General features: G+C 43.0%; 1 protein-coding gene across 8 annotated transcripts; it reads right to left on the bottom strand.

Moving 5' to 3' along the window:
* Positions 1-2,631: 2,631 nt before the first annotated feature.
* nfyc (nuclear transcription factor Y, gamma) lies at positions 2,632-25,327 on the bottom strand. 8 transcript variants are annotated; one of them, XM_070921469.1, is made up of 11 exons: positions 25,280-25,327; positions 13,138-13,247; positions 12,907-12,978; positions 11,124-11,237; positions 9,092-9,187; positions 7,699-7,875; positions 5,499-5,567; positions 4,846-5,001; positions 4,462-4,566; positions 4,295-4,354; positions 2,632-4,002 (listed from the first exon to the last, which is right to left on the bottom strand). In XM_070921469.1, exons 2-11 carry the CDS (start codon positions 13,234-13,236, stop codon positions 3,883-3,885), a joined length of 1,068 nt encoding a protein of 355 aa, XP_070777570.1. In that variant the 5' UTR covers positions 13,237-13,247; positions 25,280-25,327; the 3' UTR covers positions 2,632-3,882. The 8 variants fall into 8 exon arrangements, with proteins under 8 accessions (XP_070777570.1, XP_070777573.1, XP_070777569.1 ...); XM_070921472.1 differs by having other exon boundaries at positions 12,907-12,975; XM_070921468.1 differs by lacking the exon at positions 25,280-25,327 and adding an exon at positions 21,143-21,357.
* Between the last annotated feature and the right edge of the window lie 67 nt (positions 25,328-25,394).

Below are 25,394 nucleotides of genomic sequence, written 5' to 3'. Positions count from 1 at the left end.
TGTTTGTGGTGTTGGATTAATGTAGTAATGGTTACAGTCTTCTGAGAGATGAAATGACACTGTGTCAAACGGTGCTGTGTTTGGAGCAAGAGCACCCGCAGAGCAACACACTTGGGAGGCAGTTTTCCCGTGTCAATCAATCTGGCAGTCTGCAACATGAATATGTACATGTCAACCACTACGTCCAGTGACTGAGTCAGGAAATTACAGCAGTTTGGTTACAGTCCTCACTCAGTGGCCCATTCATGCGCAGTCAAAAGATCCTTTGTAACTTACTACCACTCTTGGTGCTTTTACAGCAGTGACTGAGCGCGCTCCTTCTAGGAGTATACAACGTGTTACTGAGAACCATTTAGAGGGGTGGAGGGGACTGCAGTGTAGACACTACCGTCAGGCAAAAACAACCTTTACCCATACTACTCTGAGCAAAACAAAAAAGTTGAGTAAACACACACAAGTAGCACATTTTAAGTGTTGGCTTATTTCAAAACATACAGAGGTCAGATGACCCAAAAGGTCATGGTCTGCAGGGTTAGAAGATCAGTCACTGAGGCAACATTAGTAATCAGGGTAAACAAATATGATCAGTAGGCCATATCAAAAATCTCAGGTTTATCAGAGAAGTTCTGCATTATTTGCAAACTCCTAAAAGTCATCCCTCCGTATCTGAAGGCGAGACAAGAGCCAAAATATTTCACGAGTAAGAGCTCAGAGCAGAAAGTACACTTAACTGCTACAGTTGAAGTTTTCCTGAGGGATTCATTTGAGGTGTTTTTGCCTTGTTGTTTTTCAATTGTCTTGAAATAACTGTAGACCATCATTGAACTGTTGGACCCACCTTCAAGGAAGCTACAGTGCTGTTGAGAGGGTATCAGCAAATTATACTTTCTTGTTCATAAATGAAAAATAATTAAATGAATGCATGTTTTGTGTAGTGTATGTTAAGAAGAATATAGTTTGTTTTATTTTTAAAATCAGTTCAAACAAAAGTATTTTGTGCCTTTTATCATGAAGCATCCTCATTGTGAATGAATACATGGACATGAATTAAGTCTTTTTACTGGAATCAAACCATTTAACACCGTTATAAACAAACTGGGGATTTTAATACAATTTCAGGCCTTGATTTCTTCAACTTGATGTCATACTTTTTAATGCACTGTAAAGCGGATACACTCTGTTGCTGATCCTGCACTCTGAGCTCCTTGTGAAGGGAGATAAGCGATAAGAGAATTTCACTACATGGACCATTGAACTGTCACATTATTCTTACACAACACTGAAATGCCAGGACCTGGGAAAAGCTTGCATTATGGTTTGATGGTGATTAAAAGAAACTCTCCCGACACCTCAGCAAGAGAGAAAAGAGGATCAAACACAAACCCCATAGAAGTGAATGTCCACTCCTGTTATGGGTTTGTCCCTAACCTGGTGAGACCAACTGGTGTTGTGGCCCAATCACAAGGTCCAGACTGCAGCCAAGGCACTCAGCCCCAAGTCATCTGGCCAAGGTTGCCTTGATCTGACCAGACGAGCCAAGAAAAATACCACCAGACAATCCTTTTCATGCTTGACTTAAGCTCAAACATTCTCGCAATCCTCACTGCTCTTATTAGAAAGAGCGGAGCATGAGTCTGCACTCATTAATGCAGTTATTGTTCGGTGATTAAGTCGATTAAGAAAGGGCCCTCTGGTTTGACTAATGTTTACTTGTGGCTCTGACTACCGTGGCTTAACCAGACAATTGTGTAGTTGCCGGTCACTATGAGTGTGTGTGTGGGGAAACATACAGCAAAATAGAAGAGCACTTCAAAGTGATCCTTGCAACTTTTGAGCTTTGACTTTCAACACTGACACAATGTTGGATGCGAGACCTTTTACTCGGGGTGAAGTGGGACATTATGAGCACCCTGCATCTACCTAATTTTCTGTCGCACCATAATTACTTCTCTCTTCCTTCTAAGATTTAGGTCGGATAAGGAATGCAGTCTGATCTCGCAGGAGCTGAGCAGTCTCCAGCCAAATAACTCGTGACTCTATTGTTAACCGCTTGCCCTTTGTAGTACACGAAGCTTTTCTAGCACTCGAGGAGGGAAGCAGAAATAAGATTAGTGGCGTTCATATTGTCTGGTTTGGGTGCAGCGTTGCTCGATATTAGGTAGATTGTCTATGCTCCTTAAACAATGCTGCAGGTGAAAAAATGTAAAACCTGTGTTTGGCAATAAATCAGGTGCCCTAATACAGTACATCAGTGGCATTTAGTTTATTAGATCAGTGCTGCCCTCCTATGGCCATTTGGGAAAACAACACAAGACCCACACCAACACCATTAAATCCACCAATATTTTCTCGTGTCCACAATGAATCTTGAACATTTAAAATACATTTTGTCTTATGACATCACTTTGATTCATACCTAGTAGATAAAAGTTAATATAAAAAAAGGTAAACAAAAACAGGATATTTTGGGCTCATGTGGTGGGATGTGTCTACCTGTGACTTGCTGTTGCATTTCTCTCCTGTCTCCCTGTCTACAATCCACACACAATAAGGTGCTTAATTCCCCTAAAATAAAACAATGAAAACAAAGATTAGTACTTGATGACACACACTCAAAAATACATTAAACACTTTACTCTTAGACAAGTTATGTTTTTTATTTTTTCTCACAAACAAAGTTTGTTTACAAAAAGTAACGTCAAAAATAAAATTGTACCTATCTATTGCATGTCATGCTGGCAGTTTGAACTACATGCAAAAACAATAATAATAACATTGATAATAATCATTACTGTACAAAAAGTGATGGGGAAGATATGAGGCCAAACATCATCTCCAAACCAAACAAAAACACTTGCATTGAAAAAAAGGAGAGTTCTATAAAAAGGGTGTTTTTTTTTTTGCTCCAGATAGAGTCATGAGTTTGTACATGAGACTTAAACCAGGGCACAAGACTCCAAAACCACCCGGGTAGAGAGGGTTGTGTGAAACTGCATAGAGGCAGAGATGAGATTCCCTGCTCTAAAGACAGAGGGGTGAAGAGTAAAAGAAACAAAATGGAAGAGTAAAGAGGACTGTGGTGTGGGTGCTTGAAATAGAAGCACGCACACACATACAGAGTTAACCTATACAGTTTGAAGCCCTTACAACATAAAGTCATGCTTCATCGTCAATGTGGGAAACAACACAAAAGAGAAACTACATGAAATTATCATTGAACCTTATCACCTCTTCTCGAGATCCCTTAGATTGACTTGCTGTAAAAAGTGATATCTGAGGTATATGGCTTCACTTCATCCATCAACTACATGAAAAACAATATAGAGGGTATAACTCATGTTTTCCCAGAAGGAAAGCAGGAGGCGAACAAAGAATCCCATTGTTGCCTTCAACCACAGATGTGCCAGGAGCAGGTCATGGAGACAGAGACAAGACACTTTCCCAACCATTTCTAAATGCAGAGCAGAAAGGAAGGCGCCAGGAATAAAGCACACACTTTTTTATGTTTTCAAAATCCTTGAAATTTGGACATGAGAAGAGAGAAAGAATAGAGTTGGTCTGTGAAGAGGGACCGTGGCAGTGGATGCATATTTTCTCTATAGATGTGGGTGACAGAAATACAAAAAGTGTGTGAAAAAGTATGGATGCAACTTAACATGTGATTCTGAGAGAGTAAATCGGTGTCCCTTTGGTTTTTTTTAATCCAGTGTACTAAATTTATTACAAAAAAAGCATGTTACAAGATTTCAGGTCCCTCGTCTGAATGAGCAGTGCTTAAAATCAACGTTATCAAGCGTCCTTTGTCGAAGTCGGTGGCATCTGTTGACATCACATGGACTGGTATGCATGTTGTGTGTGTGGAGAAAGGGCTCCTGGTTGGGCTCAGTCGGTGCTGACCTGCGTAACCTGTGCCTCAGCTGTCTGGTTGGTGGACTGGATGAACATTGGTTGGGTCAGCTCCTGTCCTGCTGGCATCGTCACCTGCTGAATCTGATACAACTGCTGTAAAACAGAGAGACAGACAGGATGAATGAATTTCAATCCAACTACATGGTTTTAGACAAGTTTAGACTTGTTACAAGGTGCTATTTAGGTTGTTTCTACAATAAAATCTTTTATCTGATTGTATTCGAAATTTTATTCATGATTTCATTATCACATTTCTGTCTAATTCTTATTTGTGACACATTTTGTCTTTTCTGTTGGCTCATACAAATGAATACAAAATTCAATATTTCGCTCACTCTCACTGCTACAGCTTTGACACATTGGATATATTTAATGCATTTGTTACCTGTCCATCAGTAAACTGGTTGAACTGCTGCTGTCCTTGCTGTACCTCTGTCTGTGTGAGCTGAAAACAAAACAAGTTCAACGTGTAAATGTCAGAATCAGAATGAAAATGTTTGGATATCAGATGACTTGTTTTATGAATGCTAGGGTTGTTTCTGTCGTGATCACCTGCTGGGCGTTGGCGAGGGTCTGAATCTGTCCTTGGACCACTTGTGCTCCGGAGACAGGCTGGGCTAGACGGATGTATTGTAGCTGGCCTGTGTTTAGCTGCACCTGCACTCAACCAACACAAGGGGGAGACACAGTTTGGTTTAGAGTAAAGGTCATTGGAACGCAGAGGTCACAGCCATTTTCCTACTCTGGACAACAGCAACGAGAATCATTCCCTTTCTTCTGGTGAGTTGTTAACTTTGTAAAACTACTTCAGCCATTTTGTCTCTTTTAACCTGAGTCTCATTCAATTCCCTCCTTTTCAGACTCTGTTTGAGCTTCATCACCAATCCCTCCCCTAATTCCCATCACTTTTTCTTTCAGCTCGACACCATTTCTTACAGGAATTTGCTGGATCTCCCCTGTGTTGGTGATGATCTGCTGCATGACCTGCATGGTCTGGCCTTGGGCTTGAGCTGCCTGAGCTTGACCCTGGGCTGCAGCTTGGACAATCTGTACCTGCTGGCCTTCACCCACCTGCATGGCCACAGGTGCACTCTAATGGAGAGAAAAGAAGATAGAAAAAGAAAGATAGAAGAAGAAAGAAAGAGAGACAGACAGAAGAAGACCGAGGTAACACATTAGATGTTGAACAATAACTGGTACAGGTATGTAGTTTATGAATGACACAAAGCAAAGAACCAGGAAATAACTAACTTCCCTGGAAGATTTTAACCAGCTCCATGACGCTTATGTATCCTTTAATTTTAAAAGTCTGTTAAAAGGTCATCAGGCAGGTACAATGGATGTGGGGACATAAGGTGACAACGCAGGTTTCGAGTCCTCTCTTTCTCATCTGTCTGTCACACTATCTAGGAAAGGCCACATGATCTCATGCTGCGGTCGCCTCTACAGACCTCAGTCACCTGAACAGGACAGAGCTTGTAGGCAGCAGTCAGCTACAGGGCAACCTGTGTGTGTGTGTGTGTGTGTGTGTGTGTGTGTGTGTGTGTGGTTAGTGAACATATAAAATGGAGGTGTGCATGTGTGTTTACCGTGATGGGTGTGCCCTGTGATTGCACCTGCACTTGCTGTAACTGCTGCATGGTGGCACCTTGCAGCATCTGATGGCCCGACAGAATAGGATGAGAAAATGAGAGAAAGACACACAGTGAGAAAGCAGCGATTGCAACAACTGAACACATGAATGTAAGCATGTGTGTATGCGGAGAAAGCTTAAATGTTAAGAGAAGCAAACAGTGACATATAAGCAGCAAATGACATTTAATGACATGTTCATGAATGATAAAGAAGCCGAGGTGAAATGTCAGAGAAAAATCATGGTGGAGTTTGGACAGGTTTTGAAAATGCGACAACATCAGAGTGACATTTGCAGCAGCTTAAGTAATGTCAACTGTGGTTTCATAAGTACTTATGAGAGAGTTGGTGACCTGAGAGAAAAATGACAGAATTGGTACAACAGTGACAACTCGTGACACTGCAAGCTTTGCACACGGGCACACAGACACATAAATAAAGGGTATGAATTGAGATCTATGCCCATCATCTTTTCCCACACTAAATCTTTTCTTTGTCTTCTTCATTCTAAAGCTTTTCCTGCCAACACTTCACTCCATAGACCCATATCTGTTGTACCAAACATGGCATGTGCCTGATGGGTAGTGGCAAGCTAACCAACTGTTTTACACCAGCAAATTCTTATGATGTGACTTGAATACCGACAAGAGGGAAAGTGTGATTAAGCTGGTAGACAAAACAGATACCTCTCACACTCAATGCAAAACTGAGGGGAAAATATTTAAATAACCGGGTTGCAATGACAGGGGGACTGAGATGAAGATGCAAAGATCCCCAGATTATATTTAATCTCAAAAGCAGTTAAAAATTTTGGGGGAAATTTAAAACTTTCAGTTATTATTATATTATTCCCTCAAGGGCCACCTTGTGCTACCTCGTAAATAGCCTACAATGGAGTCTACGTAAGGTGAGTGTCAAACTGTGACCTCCCTGCTCTCAGCGGGGACTGCAGCAGTAGCAGAGCTAGTGAATCGGGCCAGGTCTAAATGAGTATGACAGCTCAGCTAAAGGCAGTCTGCTGAAGCAGCATGAAGCACCACAGCAGTCCAGCAGCACGGCTACATTACATGCAGAGACCAAGCTGGAGAGAGAAGGCTTAACAGCAAAAGTAGTAGGAATGAGATAATTAGAAAGCGAGACAATTGAAAGGTGTCCCTAAATACGCATGTTTGTTATCTTACTGACGTTCGAAAACACTGAGGGGGACGTTCTCCAGAGGGGGAACGCACTCTCCCCAATATATGTGTGTGAGTGTGTGTGTGAGAAACAGTGTGTGTTTTTGTATGTGTGTGCTAGGGACTCGGCTGCATTAAAAAACAACTACTGATCCCCAGTTTTTGTTTCTTTCAGCTCATTTCTCTGTAACTGAAACACACAGCACGAGTAAGGATGAGAAACACTCAGACAACAAAACATAAATGAAAAGTTTGACTAGCCATTGATAATATAAAATATACAATGCGTATTATATGATTTAGGCTCGGATACAGTAAAAATAGACAGGGACTGAAATTTCAATCAGTTTTTTTTTGTCTATAAATATTTTATTTCGATTACAATTCATACAAGTAAATAACAGAGGGGAACATTCTGTTTAGTAAAATGTTCAGTCTGCAGGGTTTCAGAAGGAGGGTGTGCATTTGTGTAGTTATTTGTGCTGGGTGTGTTCTGAGGTATTCCTGCTGGTGGGAGAGTGGTCAGCTACTGAATGTCAGCTAATATCAATAAAGCCAGGTGTGATGACACAGAGCAACAAGCCATATGCAGCATGATTCCCAGGACTGAGTGTAGAATGTGTTACTTAAACTACTTGGGAGCGGTAATCTTTCAGGTGTTTTACACATACACACACACACACACACACACACACACACACACACACACACACACACACACACACACACACACACACACACACACACTATATTTTGCATGACGTTCAGTGCGGGCTTCATTAACTGGTAATTTGTGTTTCTGTGGGGGACGTTAAGCCTCTCAGCTGTAGTCGCTTATTGACTTACTTCTCCACATCGCCCTTATTATTGCCTGAAATCCTCATATCCAGCTGTGGTTTCATTTTGTTGTTGCTTCTTTAAATGTTTGTGTGTCATTTGCACTCTGTGAGGTACTTTATGGCAAACCCTATCTTAGTAGTACCTGTCCTTGCTGTGGCTGTGCGATGATGATCTGTCCAGGCTGGATGGTCGTGGCTGTTTGTGCGCCGGGCTGCTGGGCCTGTTGTGCGCCCTGCACCTGTACAGCTCCAGGCTGCTGGGCCAGAGTGAAGTAGTACTGCACCGGCTCTGCTGGAGCTACTGACTGACGCATCTCCTCCTGAAAATGACACACAAACACAAACACACACACACACACACACACACACACACACACACACACACACACACACACACACACACAAAGAAGGCCTATCAGTCCATTACATCTCCATGAATTATTTTTGCAGGTGTAACGGTAGAGGAGGTCAGGTCTGATAAATAACTGATGGGATGTGGCTGGGGAAGAGTAATGTAATCTGGACATAAGATCCATTACAAGCACCATACTGGTCAATACCATAGACTGCAGGCCTGGAGGCATGCTAGGCTAGACATGGTGATATGTTTTAATTCTGATCAACCTGAACTATTTACACAAAAATACAGTGTCAAACATGTGTGCCTCTACTGTAATATAGGAACACTAAAACGTATGTGCACAGTTATTGATTTAAGTATGCAAATGGTCTCTCTGTGTCCGTCCGCTTCCTGGGTCAGCCACAGTTTGTGCAGCGTCACAGTTTGTTGGGATTCAGTTTACTCAACACAGTCCAGCAGGTTAGATGCTTGCTTGCATGGGGACTTGAACCCAGTTCTAACAATTATTACAAATCAAATGACCAGCAAACACTGACTGACCTGTGTCATTCTGCTTCATAACCAACTAATGAGCAGGGCTTCATCTTGATGAGGTTTGTCCATCACCAGAAGCGTAAACATCCCTCTCCCAGCTCCATGACAACACAGCTGAGAGTGTAGGATGTTTACATGCCTGGAGACCGTCTACTTGACAACGAATTTAAATATCCCATTCCTCCATCTGGTATCCTACATTTGTATACAGAGCATTAATCTCCTGCTTGAGCAAAACTTCAACGTGATATGCCGTTTTCTGTAAGAAAAGGCACTTGATTTTATCCTTATTGAAGTGGTCCCTGGTAGTTGACATATTCAAATGCTTGATGAAGTTGTGCTTTTTCTGTTACTAATGGTACAAACTAGTATCATTGCTGGGGTTACTGTTGGTTGTGGGAGGCAACAAGATGCTGCAAACATCCGACTGAAAGCCCTCGTTGTCCAAACCCCAGCTTCCAGTCAAGGATGTTTACAGCACCTCCAGCTTGCCAACAATGAAAAGCACATGAGACGAAGACACAAATGATAAGCTCTTTTTCCTGTACCAACTTTAATGTGGAAGGAAATTATTTTCCCCCAAAAAACATTGGATACATGTGTGGGTAATAAGATGATCCCGGCAGTGTGTGCTTTCCTACCTGTCGTTTAGGTGGCTTCAGGTCGTCCCGAGGCACGATGTCAATCAGGAAGTCAAACTGGTCAAACTTTGTTATTGCCATGGCAATGTCGTTCCTCTGTAAACATACACAACAGACACAGAGGGTCAAGCGATGATGTCAGACTTTAATTATGCTAATTCAATACATGCAGCGACCTATATATAAACATGCCTCAAGGCCTAAGGTCAACTCTCCTAAAATAGCCACACAAGAGGCTACTGTGGAATTGAAATAAAGTTCCCAGTAGTACTGTAACAGGTGTTTGCTTTGATAACTGAGCTCAAATGGAGAGAGGAGGAGTTTAGTGCTGAATCAACTAGTTAAATTTATTTGACTATTTTAATAATTGACTCATCATTTGGGTCATTTTTCAAGCAAAAAATGCTAAACATTTTCTTGTTCCAGCTTCTCCAGAGTCTTCTATGCAACTATATATGTAAATCAATATCTTTGGGTTTTAGACTGTTGGTTGGACAAAAGACGCAGCTTTGATGTGTCACCTCAGGGTCTGTGAAACTGTGACTGACATTTTTCACAATTTTTTTACATTTTCTAGACAAAACAGTGAATCAAGAATTAGATGAGGAAAAAAGACAGACTAAACAATAATGAAAAAACGGATTCATAAAAAACAATCACCCTAGCATCCCAATCATAAACATGGGTGTGTGTGATGGGTGGAAATGAACAGGAATGATGCTTCCCTGCCCTCATGAGAACATGCTCCGCTGCTATACCCCTTCCTGTATCCACAGCAGTGTGCTGTCTCTGTGGAATTTTCCACAGGATATTGGCTGTCAGGACCCCCCATTGTGGCCCTCCCTGCACTAGAGGCTATTTATAGTAGCTTGATTAATATCTAGTAACACCAGGTCACATCTACACTTGTTCTATTGATGAGCGTTGCTATGGTGACCCCAACTGGCGTGCCCTCTTCACAATAGGACTCGGGCTCTGCGTGCGTGTGTGCGAACATGTGGAAATGAAGGGTACCGTTTTCCCCTCACTAAAGGCACAAGAAAAATCATACATTCAAGGAATTCAACCGTCACATGTACCTCATGCATCATCTGTGGTGTAAAATGTAATTAACATGTAAACCTGCACAGTAAATTAAGTTTCTATTTAAAGCATGGCAGCGTAGAGTTCTAACAATGGAGAGTTTCATGCAACAAAAAAAAAAAAGACTCCGGGTCAAAGATAAGCCAAGACAACAGCAAAGTGAACACACTTCCAAAGTAGGTAGTTCAATTTAAGACTCCTCCAAGGCCAACTGCGATGAGAGTGATTACGCTCTTTTTTTCTGGTCTCTTTTTCTACCTGCGTTGGCAAACACACACATATCCATGGGCTGCTAATCTCTCAGAGGTATGTGAATGGATAAAGTAGACTTAAAGGCTTTCATGTTCTGCTCCAGAGTTTTCCCCTCCTGACGTCCAGGTGAGACAAGCTGATTTTCCCAACTGTTCCCATCAGCGCTCTCGTGTTCTCGGCTTCACATCATTCCAGAGATGAGTGAGTCCATCTTATTCAACTTTGGGACAGCAGAGGAGGCAAAATGGCACCGGAGGGAAAAGTGGGTCAACGGCACCCGCCTGGCTTTGCTTTCAAAGCCAATGGAGGGAGAAAGAACTAAACAGAGGGATCGTCCTCAAGGGGATGCTGGTATGGGGCCTCTGCTTGTATATGCACACAGACACTCAGTGAATAGAAAGCAACAAACCAAAAAGACAGCCAAATGATGCAAGGGTGTGGGAGAGGCGTTAAAGAGAAAAAGATGGTAAAAATGTACAGAAGGAAGAAAGAGGAAGTGCAATTATTACAAAAGACGGATGTGACACTCCCAACCAATAGGGCAGAAAGAGAGTAAGAGGACAGACAGTTCAATTGGTTTCCTCAACTGAAGCGTGATCTGATCAAGGTAAAACATGTGTCATACAAGGAAGATATGAAGGAGTGAAAAAAAGGATGACAAGAACAGAGTTCACACATCTCTTTGAGTGAGTCTGACCTGTAGCGTGCGTCTCTTGTTGTCCTCGGTGTGGATCCATGCTCTGAGGGTGAGCTCTGTGATGAAGATCTGAGCTGCCTTGGCAAACAGGACTGGAGCCTCTGCACTGATCATCTGTACAGAGGAGATGGAGTTACACCCTGGTTAAATACACCCACAGACTATCAAACATCAATCACATACCAGCTAAAACATGAATCACTCAGGACCTGAGTAACAAATGGCTGCATTACATTCACGGGTGCTGCCAAATAAGCAATACATACATTCATTTGCTTAAAAAGACCACATAATAATTCGTTTATATATGCTAATGCATCAGCCCAAAACACTATGCAAACAGAACTATTCTTGCTTAGCAGGAGAATGTCACATTTCTATTATTTTCATTACAGTTGTGAGTTGCCTTCAAACCTTTGTTTGTCCCCAACAGTCAGATAAAAATCACTGGTCTGCAGGCCTCTAGTGGCAAATGGCAAATTGCTTAGCTTCAGGCTCCACTTCTTCACATCGAGTGGCATTGAACTCTCCGACCAAGCCACACGATAATTAGTTAAGTATATGGACATAAATGTAAAGCTCAAATGTACAAGATGGACTGTAATGATATCACACCACTCACATATACACATGCAGTGAAAGCTGCTGTGTCAGGACAGAAGGGTCCTCTCTTCAGATATGTTAGTGATCTCCTGATCTCTTTACCTCTTTAAGCTGCTGCTTAACTAAGGGGATAGTGCTCTTGACACGACACATTCAAGCCACACACGCACACACACGTTCCAAGGCTTTGTCTTTAGAGACTATGAACAGCCCAGGCTGATAATCTGGTGTAATGGGGAAAAAATAATCACTCCTCCTTGTGCCTCAACTGTCCAGTTCAATGCAACTGGCAAATGTTGGGAGATAAAACCATGGTATATCCTTAACCGATCTGAGAGATTAGTATTGGTATCAAGGTGTATTTAAAGTGCATTTCAGTTATAATAAGCCCAATAAAATTCAGATGGTTAATGTATTTTACCCAGTTGGTGATCGATATAAACCACAATTGCAGCAACGTGGAATGTTTTAAAAAGTCGACAAGCAGCTATAATCCCCGCAATGTGGAGCCAAAAGCAGTTACATACAACTACTTCTTATTGATACAATGCCAGTGCTTCACAAAGTGGTAATAACAGCTACTTGCTACATAATCAGTTTTGCAATTTCACTTAATGTTGCTTGATTATTCCTGTATACACACTGTTAATATGTTTTGATGTAAACCCATTTGGTATAAATAATGAACTTCTTATCAACAGACACTGACGAAAGCACAAGAGCTGATAATATTTTTCCATTATAAAATAAGTCCAACAGGCCATTCACGGCCACTGAGTGGTCTGAGCACAACAGGATACAAACCAACAACTTGATAGAATGCACACGCCAAATTAAAGAACATTATCTGTCAGGCTTTAAGGCACTAAAATAATGCAAATTTTGTCTAAAAATTAAAGTAAAATCAGAAATGTATTTAAAAAAACTGGCCGCCTATTTTTTCCCTTAATCCTATCTCAGTTATTCAAAATTACCAGTATGCTTAGTAGGAAGGTGGCTTTTCCAATTTCAACCATAACATGGAAATGTGTCATATGCTCTTATGGGTTTGGTCACATTTGTTGTGGATTTAATTTCTGGGTTTTATGAAAGGAATTCTGCTAGAGCTATGGGGTTCCTTTAACTACATACTCGCCATCTATTTTCTCAAAATTGTTAATCATTTAGGCCGTCCTCTTACCTTGACATCTTCATCCAGCTTCATGATTTTCTTGATTCGAGCCAGAGGCAACTCCTGCACGCGAAAATCCTTCTGAGAAGAACAGATGTGTGGTCAGTTAAAGGCACAGAATAGAGCTCAAGTGCTTTAGTATTTGCAAGAGTGCATGTTATAACCATATAAAACCATTGAATCTTAGTGTTAATTTGGCTGGTATGTGTGTGTCTGTCTGTTTCAGTGGACATAGCGTACCACAGTCAGGTTCCTGATCTCCTCCATGACACGAGGCCAGAAGGACTGCAGGGTTTGCTGCGCATCGCTGCCCCCGGCTCCAAACGCATCTGCGGACATCCTCTACTCTGCTGCATCAAGGAATGACAGGGGAGGAGAGAGGTGGGAGCAAAAGGTTAATTATTAGAAAACACAAAAACAAAGACATGACAAGTGTCTGAATCGTCACAAGACATGAGTCCAGGACACAGGATACAGTGTCCGTCCAAAGAAGGCCTGTGCTGCCCAGAGCTCTTCCCGTGTGTCAGAACCACTTATCCTATCATAGCCTATAATTATAATACAGTGAAATCTAAAATAGAGCCCCAAAGGGCCTCTATTCTTGTTCTTGTGGGATGTTGACATGCCCAAGTACCCACCACCAGACTGGCTGCAAACTCCCAGGTTATGAATAGGGTTGGGAACCGAAAATCGGTTCCAAATCCAAAATGCCAAGAACCAGGTACCCGTTAAACAATGAGAATTTCAGTTCTGCTTATTGGTTCCTTAATGCAATAACCCTTTATTATTGCAAACAAAGGCTACAAATCTGCACCTGCATCAACGCAACAGTTTAGATACAAGCATGCATGGCAAACGTCACAACAGGAGTGAAAGATGGACCACAGAAGTGTGGCTTCACTTTATTAAAGACTAGGAAAAGTGCAATGCATGTGGGAAGCTAACTAGCTGTAAGTCAGGTTGCACATTAAATTTGACCAAACAGTTAAGGCAGCACGGTTTCGATCTGAAAGAATGTTCAGTGTTTCAGTGTCTACTAGCCCGAGTGTGTCACCAGACAACGCTAGCAAATGGAAATTCTGTGCTGACTGTGGATCATATGTTTTCATTATTATATTATTTTTTTTATTATGAATGGTTCTATCACCTTCAGCACATAACGCTGCTGGTGACCCCACGCACTGGGGACAACTCTGAAGCCACAAATCTAGGAGACGCATGTGTGTTTGTGTTAGAGAAAAAAAACCTCTCGACAACAACTACATTCCAGTTTTTTAATGGACGCACATTGTGAACACATAAAGATTCAAGAACTTTATTTGTCACATGCAGGATGTGCAGTGAAATTTAAAATGTAAATACCCACAGAGATAGCACAGAACATAGAACAGAAAGCAACCACAATAATTACAATATTTACAATAATATTAATATATGTTTGTATTTTTAATATATATAAAATGTGAAAATCTGAAAGAAATATGTCATGTCAATCTGTACTTGTAAGTGTATGCATGAGATGATGAGTATGAGGAACTTAGTGGGTGGGCCCTGGTAAGATCAGTGTTCACAAGCCTGATGGCCTGAGGTAAGAAACACGTGCATGCATACCAAATCCAGAAGTTGTAAAGTGAAATAAACCAACTGTTACACACACATGCATGTAGACATAAAAGCCCGTGCTTCTATAAGGACTCCGACGGTTTGAAAGAGGATCCAGCAGGTTACTATGGCATGCCAGGAATCTGCTGAGGGAATATTGGCCTGCCTGTCTGAGCATGCAGAGCTTGGAGTGTCTGGATCGCACTCTTTCACTCTCTCCCTTTTCTCCCTACCTCAGTGAAAAGATTTGGCAGAAGGGAGAAGAAAAAGAAACATGGGGGGGACTGAACAAGAGATGAGTGTGTGGAGCTACTCAAGAGAGACGGGTTGTGTTTGTGTGTGTTGCTGAGGGAGGGGTAGTGCCTTGTCCAGTTCAGCATTAATCCAGCGCTAAGACAAAGTGCCAAAGGCTTTAACAGGGGGAGGTAAGAGACAGACAGGGCCGCAGTCAGACTGCTGTGCAAACTAGCTATGTGGGTCAAACAAGACAGAAAGAGGGAGACGCAGAGAGAAAGAGAGAGACGTGACAGAACAAAGAAAAAGAGTGTTAGGAGAAGGGGGGGTCTCCTCTTTATCTTCTCTTTCTTTTCTCACTCTGGGCCAACAAGCATGAATGGCTCCAGCTCTGGTCCAGCTGACAGGCCAATACAAAACAAAAGACAGCCTTTCACTCCAACTCCAACACTCCATCTAGTGTCTCCCTTGTTACAGCGGTGTTGTAGGGGATTGTTTTGACTTTGGGTCCACGTCAGCTCCTTTATTCATACCACTCAAGTGCAGTTGTAAATATTTTACACAGATAAATCACTAATTCAGAATGCAGGCCCCTTTACCTGATTGATTTTTGACAGGAAAGATTGCTTCTCCAGCAGTTGTGGAAGTTACTGAATAATATAGAAGAAGCACTGCTACATCCTGTTCTGTCATTCAGTTTTCGACCGAGAGTAGCCTAAATCAATGAGACAGAATGGCAGCAGGGGGGGTGGCTTTATATAAATCAATCAGGCCGCTTGTAGCTATGGCATGCCAGGCTAGTGATTGACCTTGACAATGTCTCCCCTTCTCTGACTGACGCTCCAGTGTCCAGTTGCATTTCAAGGTTGATTGAAATCCTGCAGTCACAAGAACAATCCCAGCATTCCACAGGGCAGGAATGACTGATGGGAATTGTAGTTTTTCTCCTCTGCCTGATGGGTGAAGTGACCTCTGCCAATTCTTTCACGGCCCCTGTGTAATTTGCAGCGCCATAACCATGCAAATAGGGTGAACAAAATAAGGGCAACTAGAGCAATTTGTTTTTCCAGCTAAGTAGCATTTTAGCACCCACATCAGCACTTGATTTTGTGATCATTTTGAACAAGACAACCTTGTGTATCTGTGTGTGTACTGTCTGCCAGTTTGTGTGTCTCTCTCCAACTGGTCGCTCGATAAGAAACAATAATTAGGCAATTCATTTAACAGCATTACAGACAACCATCAGGCTAATTACCATGGTAACAACGCTGTGGCCCAGAGGAAACACAGGAGGATAGAGGAGTTAAAATAGCAAATGATTCAATTGATGAAAAAGATAAGTAAAACACGTAGGCCACCCTAGCTCTTTCTTCTGCGCTACCTCACTTCTCTGAAACCCGTACCTTTTCTCTTAAAACAGAAAGAGAGCTGTTATTAAACATATACACCCCAACCCCCTCTCTCTGACCCTGTGACCTTCTAAATACACCACCACTAACCACAGCAGCAGCAGCAGGGCGGAGGGAGGGGGGGGGCAGAGGGGAAGTCAATATGTGAAAAGAAATGAGAAAGCAAGTGTGGCGAGAAACAGGCTGAAGCGTGAGAGGGGGAAAAAGAAACAGAACAACGTATGTGAGAGAGACGAGAAGGGCAAAGTATCAACATGCCCTTGAGCGTTGCTCCTTCAGCTAGCTCGTGTGTTCTACCTACATTAAACCAATATTACCCTATTTCCCAAGGTTTTGCATCAACGGAAAGTTTGCGTGGGAGCCCGCTGATATCTGGCACACAAGTGCAGAACATAATGTCTTCTGCTGACTTCTGCAACACCTTCTATGGTCTGGGTCTAGACTAGTCAAACAAACACTCTGAGTGGGGCTATACACTGCACAAAGAAAATCAATTTTGAAACTCCCCAAAAGCTAATAAATGTCAACGTTACACAAGTTGTAAAAGGTCTGGAGGTTGACACAGACAACTAGAGAAAGCCAATGTCAAGATGACTTATTTTGTCTGTAGTGATAAGTACTATTTGCTTCTGTATTTCAGGTCTCTAACCTATAGTATTCTTTGAAGTGCTACATGGAAATCTGTACTAAAGAATTTGTTAGAGCTTGTTAGTCCAGTTCACTCTTTAATACTTGGTCAGCATTGTAAGTGGCTCTAAATAAAGTGCCCAAAAATGTTGTGAATGTATTGTACTTTCATGTGAGCTTGTTAGTCTGGATAATACTGTGCATCATTCTGTTGAAATGAACCTGACAAGCTAATCTCTGCTGTGTTGTTTAAGCTGCTACTGTATGCTATATTAGGGAACATTGTGTTTTGTTTTGTTTTTTTGCGCTGTGCATCTCTCCTCTCCTCTTCCCTGCGGTTCTGTTGTCCTTCATCAGGTCATCGAGACAGAGAGATGCCGGTGTTGGGTTTCATACGAACTCTGCTGTGTGTGTGAGTCTTTGAGGACAAATGTGATGTCTGTGCTTTGTCGACATTGTCCAACACAGCAACTTGCTCTTCCTCCTTCAGCTGCTCTACATCTCTCTTCCTGTCTCATCTCCAGTACTTCCCATCTCTCTCTGTCACTCGTGGGTGTGTGTTTCTCTCTTGCTCTGTCTTACTTACTTTCACCTGATCCCCCTCTTCCAACTTCTCTGAGAAAGTCAATGTTTCTCCGCTTGCAGCAGCTGAATCAGCGCTAATGTTGTTCTGCCAGCCCAGTCCTGCATCTCTCCTCTCTCGTTCTCTCATTCCTCCCTCCCTCCCTCTCTTGCTCACTGGCACGTCACATCAAGGGGCCACTCACAGCAGCATCAACGACTCGCTCCAACTCTGACATCACACCACTTTACAGGAGCCTTCAATTCCTGTCCAAATAAACCTGATAGCAGCGCAGGCAGAAAGGCAGAAGACCGGGAAAAAACAACAAGATAATATCACTTGGCCATATGCCTATTCATTTGTTCTTTAAGATTAGTACAAGAGCAAGGAAAGGGCAAAGAGGCAAAGTTTTCAGTGTCAAACTCACTTAGGCATCGTTGTAAAAGAGTACAGTTGAGCAAATGAATGAATTGGTCTTTGGTTAAGGTGAAATGTCCTACAGTTAATTGCCCCCTTAATGACCTGGTGTTTGGTGTAAATAGAGTTTAATTTTGCTGTGTAGTTGATAGGTAATGAGGCATGGCAGTTTAGGACAACCTGCTTTTTTAGAGGCAGACGAGTGAACTCTTCCCTGAGGTGTTTCAGCATCACATTGTCATTGTGCTGAAGAAGAACTCATCTCAACCCAGATCTTTCCCTGAAGCAGAGCTGACACTTCACATTGAAGTGCACTGAGAGGACCTGACCCACACAGAAATAAAGGAGTATATACAGTACCAAATTAATGTGTAAATGTGTGGCGAGCATTATAATTTGCCATAAGGTCACAGAGAAACTTAATTGATTTGATTAATTCATTAATCTAATTTTGCGATCACAATCCAGAACACTACTACAGTTTTTTTGCAGTTCTGTAAATAGTTGCATATTACATTGTTTTTTAGAATATAGTTCAGTCAATATGGCTGTTAGCATACAACATGGATAAGGGCAAATTAACATAAATTGTGTTGACATATGATAGAAGGAGGGGATGACAAAGAGGAGGGAATAAAAGAAAAAACTGATTATTTCTTTCCCCCATACTATAACCTTTAAGTAGCCTTCCACATTGTTACTCTTCATGGTTACTAACAGTTAAAACATCAGGCTGTACAAAGAGCAAACATATACCAGTTACCACTATGTTTCACTATAAATGATGAAATCAACTGAAAGATATTTTCTTTTTGTATGCTACAGTGCCAACTATTTTTGTTTTGCTACACTGACATGTCTTTAGCAAGAGGTCAATTTTCCACATGCTGCTGAGTGAAACTGTCAATGATGCACAATGGGCAGTTTGGCAGGAAGGTCACTAAAGGTTTGTCTGCTAGATTTAACTGGCCTCCTAAGCAGAAAAACAAATGCAACTCTGTTTACACAACATGCATGACTATAAACTAGGATATAATCATTGGACCACAGACAATCTTTACCTTTAACATTCAGTATGTCAGTTTTATTTCAATTTACTATGCCCCTATCGATGGAATAAACACAGCCTACGTAACATATATCATAGTGACAAACATTTATTTTAAATGATGGTCATAAATCAAAAGGTGTATTTACAAATCCTAAACTATTAAAGCGTTCCCCTTGCTGAACCCACTCGTAAGTACAACACAGAAACAAACTGGCAGGGTTACAGCATGCAGAGTAAATGATCTACTCAGGCAAAACAAAAAACAAGAAGTTCCCAGCCAGGAATTACAGATTAACTACTGGGACACGCAACATTTTCACAGATGTTGGTGCAAATATTTTGTGATTTAAAAAAAGAACAGACGGGGTTATAATGACAGACATGCTCGCTGTGACCGGCAGTGCAACATCCATTTGGCATGGCCGGACCGAACTAGTCAACCAAACAGCCCTTCAAACTTTGCCCTTGGTTCTGCTTCAAGCCAACTCCAGGAAGTGCTAGTCACTGATCTCCCAAGGTCATTCAACAGAGGAGAGAGAGAAACCAGAGAGGGAGGAGGGAGAGGGGGGGGGGGGGGGGGAAGAGAGAGAGAGAGAGAGAGAGAGAGAGAGAGAGAGAGAGAGAGAGAGAGAGAGAGAGAGAGAGAGAGAGAGTGAAAGAGGGAAGGGGAGAGAGAGGGGGAGGATAGAAAAGGACAGGTTTTTCAACTTTCACTGCAGCACTTAAGTGACCCCAGTGGTTCGGGCTGTGTACTTTCTAAGACGCTTAATAAAAACATCACATACTCTACATATTAGCTGTTACTTTGAGTTTCGCTTCCGCTGTGTCCTCTCATCTCCCTCTACATGTTTCCTTCTCATTGCTGACAGAGAGACTGCGGGAGCCAATCTCACATTCCTGTGACCTTCATCCAGTGCTAGGCCCAGTCTCTGGCGTCAAAGTAGGCAGGGCTAAAGCTACCTGCATATTACAAGCTGGAACACAGCTGACTCCCCCTGGCTGCCCACACTGTCTTTAGTGACAGTGTACACATGTAAAAACACAGGAGGGGGCAGGGGCAAGGGCAAAAGAGTGAACGCTCCGCTCCGTTTGTGGTCACCTGAGTGATAAGCTGAAAGCCCTAGCTATGTCTAAGTGGTTTTCGTGTTTCGTTTACTTTTTCTTTCCCCAGGTATGCCTATGGTTCAGTACGGGGTACAAATGATATTCAAATCTCATGCAGACAGCAGCCAACCCTGGATTTGGCAGCAAGGGCTTCAACTTAAGAGTTATTTTTAGTCTCCCTCTCTCAATCTCCCGCACACTCTCTCTCTCTCTCTCTTTCCCCAACGGGACTTTGTTTTGTCAAAGGCACCAATGGAAACTTTCAATTAGGGAGCAAGGGAGGGGAGAGAAAGGGAGTCAGAGGCAAGTGAGAGAAGAGGCGCCCTCCAAAGATTCCATCAAAAGAGATCAGATCAAACTATTAGCCTCCTCTGCCCCTGAAGCTGACAGGCTGACAGTCTGTCCCATCTGGGTGTCTGGCACTGTCGGGGCGGGGGCCTGGGGGGTCCTGAGGTCACTGCAACCAGCTGCACCTCCACCCCTGGGGACCCCTGACACCAACAGTGACAACAACACTGAGAGATATCCTCTCAGAGTCCACCATATACAAAAAATCTCCTTTCAACATGGATGCCATCTTTGCCTCTGAGCTCTGCGTCACTGTCTGGCGCTAGCGTGTAAACAAGGACGTCCGGGGGAAAGCGGGGTCCGGACCAGCACCGCGAGCCACTGCGGCCACAGGCCCCGAGGATATCAACACCACCAAGACAGTGAAGTGCATCTGAGCAGAGAGTCTGGCTGCCATGCACTTGCATGCAGTCAATAGAAGGGCACTGAGTAAGTGTTGTCTGTGTACATGGTGGTCCAAAGTCAAAACACAACAAGTGACAGCCAAAGACTCTACATTGTTACTTTAAGAATGGAAAAAAATACATCTTTTTTTTTTGTTTTGTTGTTTTTAAAACCAGTCCATTCTGTAAAAAGCATCAACGTTGTACTGAAGGACATAGATGAGAAACACACACACACACACACACACACACACACACACACACACACACACACACACACACAAAACACACAACTCCACTCTTCCAAGGAGAGTACTACAGGACAGGAAAGGGAGGGGGATTGAGGACGGCTGTAAAGGACAGATACCGTCTCATCACTGCAGAGCGTGATGGAGAGAGAGACATCAGAAAGTGAACAGAGGTGAACAATTTATTCAGAAAACTCAAAGGCTAAACAACTTGACAGGTCTTCTCTCTGTGTGCGTGTGTTTTCAGCGGTGAGACTTACCCTGTGCCCTTCATGGTGAACAGTCTGCCCTATGGACCAGAGCAGAATAGAGGGAAACAGATAGCCCTGTTCAAGTCTCCTTGAGAGCAGCAGCGGCAGCAGGAAGAGGAGGCACAGAGGTTGACAGAAAAACTCTCTCAAGCTCCTTCACTTCCTCCAGTCCCCTGATCGTATCAACAGACAAAAGGCACTCTGGCTCCACTGGACGGCTTTAAAAAGGCTCTCAGCCTGGACACACAGAGAAGAGCAAGCCCCCCTTCTTCTACCCCTCCCCCCTCCTCTCTTCCACTCTCCCTTTACACATTGCCCCGTCTCCTCCAGCAGCCCCCCAACGTCCTCCTCCTGCCTAAACATACAGCCCAGTCTCTCCTGCTTCTCTTCTGACCAAGTCCCCTCAACTTACTGACCTCTCTCTTTCTCTGTCTTTTTTACTCTCTCACCCCTCTCCCTCTCTCTAACCAGTGACCCGTGCGTTTGTCTTTGAGCTGACCCCTGGCCCGGCGCAGAGAAGAGGGCGAGAGGGAATAGAAAGCCAGCACAGCAGCAGGCAACAGCGCAACAGCAGGCAAACAGTACAGCGGCACTCCCGACACACAGACAAAAATCTCTAGCCTCCTTCCCCTTTAACATTCAAGAGTAATCAATCTAGCATGCTACATGATACTCAAACCCCGCCTCACACCCGGCTCCCACCTCACTCTGACACTTGCAACCAATGAGAAAGCAAGGTCCTTCTACGCCATTGGACGCTGCATGCGCCAATCAATCCTGACACATCCCCTGCTCCTCCCCTTTCCTCCGCCCAGCCCCCTTTTACCGACAGCCAACTTCCTGCTCTAAGTTACCTTGAGCTGCAGGATAGGGGTCAGGGAAAAGAAAAGAGGAAGAGAGAGTAGAGGGGGAAATAGGTGAAAAAGAGCAAATAAAGTTGTGCAAAGCTCCTCAGGGAGTGTGTGAGGGTGTGCTAGTGGTGGCTTGCCTCGGCATTGTTTGTCCTCAGGCGGTCCCTGCCTCTCCTGCTGCTGCTGGACGGATGAGAAAGGTTCCACGGGCTGCTCTCTGACAACTGCTCTCCGCTTATTTACAATGTCAAACTAAATGTCTCCCTCCGCCCCGCCTCCTCTCTGCTGCTACAGGCTGACAACACAGTGATGCAGGCAGCCACGCTGGCCCTCACTGGCTAGAACAAGTGCCAGAATGGATGCCGCATGTTGCATCCACATGATTTAAAGTACAAAAGCATACGAGGCAGACTCGTTGTCTCATACGTGTGCACAGGTATACATGCACATCCACACACACATACACGTTTTGTCCTTGCTTTCTCATTCATCCTTGCTCACAGTCACACAGCGCAAACATATAGCCTCTAACTAGCCTACTTGTTATAATGAGATTCATTGTACTGTTAGTACTATGCTAGCCGAGTACACAAATTGTCTACATGCATGGTCAGTTATTATTCTCTTGGAATATGGATTAGTTGAATTAGATTTTATTCAACAAATTCTCATGACTAATGGGAACATTTAGTTAAGCAACTTACCTCAACCACAAGTTTAATCCAATGAAACCCTAATTATGGTGTCAATCAAATTTACACAAAAACTAACATCTGCAAAACAGATTGTTGCAGAGCCTTTGTACAAAATGAAGAAGAATCAGCTGACTGGTGAGCAACCGGGGGGGGGGGGGGGGGGGGCAAAGAGTGCATTTGATTCTATTTGTGGATAAACAAGTCTTAAGAGATATGGGTGAAAGTCTGTAAACAAAGACATTGTTGTCTTGACCCCAAAAAACTATGCTCACAGCAACTTCCACAATTAAAACGTCATCAAAAACCACATCAGCAATGTCATACAATGCCCTTCTTGTTAACTCCCACCGGTTTAATGTACATACTTTCTACACAGTAACCTTTACTTTAGAACACCAAAGCAGGACACTGCTGCTCATGTGCACAACTCATGGTAATGCACCACCGACTACATCAGTAATTCCACATTTAGGTACCTAATATGCAAACTCATAAAGCTTAGACAATAAAGTATCTAGAAGTGACAGAAACTGACGGCGTGGTGGCCAGAGTAGCCTTTTGCTTATAACTTGTGCAAAGGGTGGTGGTATGATCTGAAGCTGTATGCTGCATATTACTGCAAATCCTGACTGTAGTGAGGAACACGACAAGCTTAAGAGAGAGAGAAAGAGAGCAAACCTGCCCCATCAATGAAAAACCTAGAGGGGGAGGGGAACCGGAAGGATGGAGAAGGACAGAGAGGAGAGTTGTCACAGGATGGGAGGGGTAGAACAAGAGGAGAGAGGGCGAGAGAACAAGATAGAGACTCAAGAGAAACAAAGCTAAATGTTCCCTTTTCTATTTTTGTGAGGAGCATGGGGACTAGAGCAGGTACTACAGCCATCCAGTTAATGATTAGAGTGGAGCTGCACAAAGATTAATCTCTCCAGCATGGCAGCCATGCCAGAGCAGTTCTCTTTGTAGGTGTATTCTGGCTACCCAAAATGCCTCAGTAATGACACCTGGCAAGGTCATCGTACAAATGAGACCTTCCCATGACCTGTGCTGCCCGTAGCAGGCACATATTTGCTTTCACTGATGCTGTTTAGAGATAAACATACACGAGCCAGACTATGGGTTTTATAAACACACAGCAGCCTCAGGGTGGCTAGGCCAAGCCACTCATTCACCCACAAACATGCAAAAACACATGCACACCTGCATGACTAAATGGTTAGCTGACTGACTTGGACACAGGTTATGACCGACTCTCCATCCAGTCATTTAAATACAATGCAACTACTAGATTAAACATGCACAGTAAAGTAAGAACAGAACATTACTATATCTCTTCTAGATTAATACAGTAAACTAAGCTGTAGGATAGGCTGGAAGACTAAACTCTACAGTCTTTGTCTCCACTGCAAGCAACAAATAGGAAATGCTGAAGCACCTTTCTTATATTCATTGGGGACATAGAAGAGTGAAGGCATCGTCTTTAATCTGATGGAAATTGTCTATTTTCTAATCATTGATGACAAAATCCAAACTACTCCAACAACTATATCTTCAAATTAGGTGATGTTTTTACATTGGGGCTGCATTTAAAGCCATTCTCTCAGTATTTAAGCTTTATAAAAGGGTACATACATTAAGTTTTATCAAGAACAGGAGTGTTAGTTATACTGACCTGAGTAAGAAATTAAGGACACATTTACTATTTACATATTGCGTTTACTCTGAGAGTAACCGTTGCAGCAACTTTGCCTTGAATACGATGTTGCATGTTTAACTAGGTCGCTACAGTATACATTATAAGCCAGTTAAGATGAACAAAGCGGCTAGCGGGAGACATTGAAACACATACCACATCCCAGGGTAGCAGACGGAAGTATTTAATTATCAACGAGCCTAAGGTCGCTTAAGTAAACTAACATATTTAAATGCAGTGTGACATATCGGCTATCAAACATGTAGGACATCAACCTTAAACACACACAGTTAGCTCTAGCGGCTAACGTTATGGTGGTCACTGTTAGCCGTGACTTCGTGCTGACGTTAGTGAAGTTAATGTTAGCTTGCTGGAGATGCGCTCACTGGTGACTGTTGTGCAGGACAGGTGACCATCCGCAGTGTGAGTAATTTTAATCATCACTGGACAACGAGTCCTGCCATCAAATGGAAGTTTGCAAAGCTTTGCAAAGCTAGGAAGAAACAGTCTAACCAATAAAGACAACGTTTGGATCTGTCCTTCAGACCAATCAAACCTCGGACTAGATTCCACCAATCAAGGTTTTTAGGGCTAAGTTCGTTCTGCAACTGACGCCATTCGGGGTCCAGTAGAAATGGCCAGTCCGTCTGACAATCACTCAGAGAAGAGCCAACATGGTGGACACAAAACATCAGTTTCCTGACCGCCCGTGATCCCTTCGGCGGGCCACCAATAAGCGCCTCAGAGAGCGGGGAGGGAAATGGCGCCTATGTTCATCTTCCAAAACAATCGTCTATTGGTCAAGAACAGCAAATGAAAAGAAGCGAAGTAATTGCCCCTACTTCCACCCAACACGGGTTACTTTCTTGTAAACGTTCTACAGACAAACGAATTTTAATTTCTTACTCACTTTGTTTTACGGGTTCGAAGTGAAGTCCGGCTCAGCGTATTATTTATTTTATTTAGCTAGCAAGGGGAAACAAGATGGCTGCTACTCGAACCGGAAAGAGTTGAATGCACGAACG

The sequence above is a fragment of the Enoplosus armatus genome, chromosome 16 (genome assembly GCF_043641665.1).
Source record: "Enoplosus armatus isolate fEnoArm2 chromosome 16, fEnoArm2.hap1, whole genome shotgun sequence".
Taxonomy (NCBI): domain Eukaryota; kingdom Metazoa; phylum Chordata; class Actinopteri; order Centrarchiformes; family Enoplosidae; genus Enoplosus; species Enoplosus armatus.
The sequence above is the reverse complement of the archived record's forward strand: the minus strand, read 5'-3'. Positions and strand labels throughout refer to the sequence as shown.

Excerpts from the sequence above, each read along its gene's own strand:
- nfyc (XM_070921469.1), bottom strand. The coding sequence starts at position 13,236 with ATGTCCGCAGATGCGTTTGGAGCCGGGGGCAGCGATGCGCAGCAAACC. Across the intron at positions 4,567-4,845 it reads GGGAGATCCAGCAAATTCCT|GTGCAGCTAAACACAGGCCA; the intron begins GTAAGAAATGGT and ends GGTTGAGTGCAG. Across the intron at positions 4,003-4,294 it reads ACCAGTTTACTGATGGACAG|CAGTTGTATCAGATTCAGCA; the intron begins GTAACAAATGCA and ends TCTGTTTTACAG.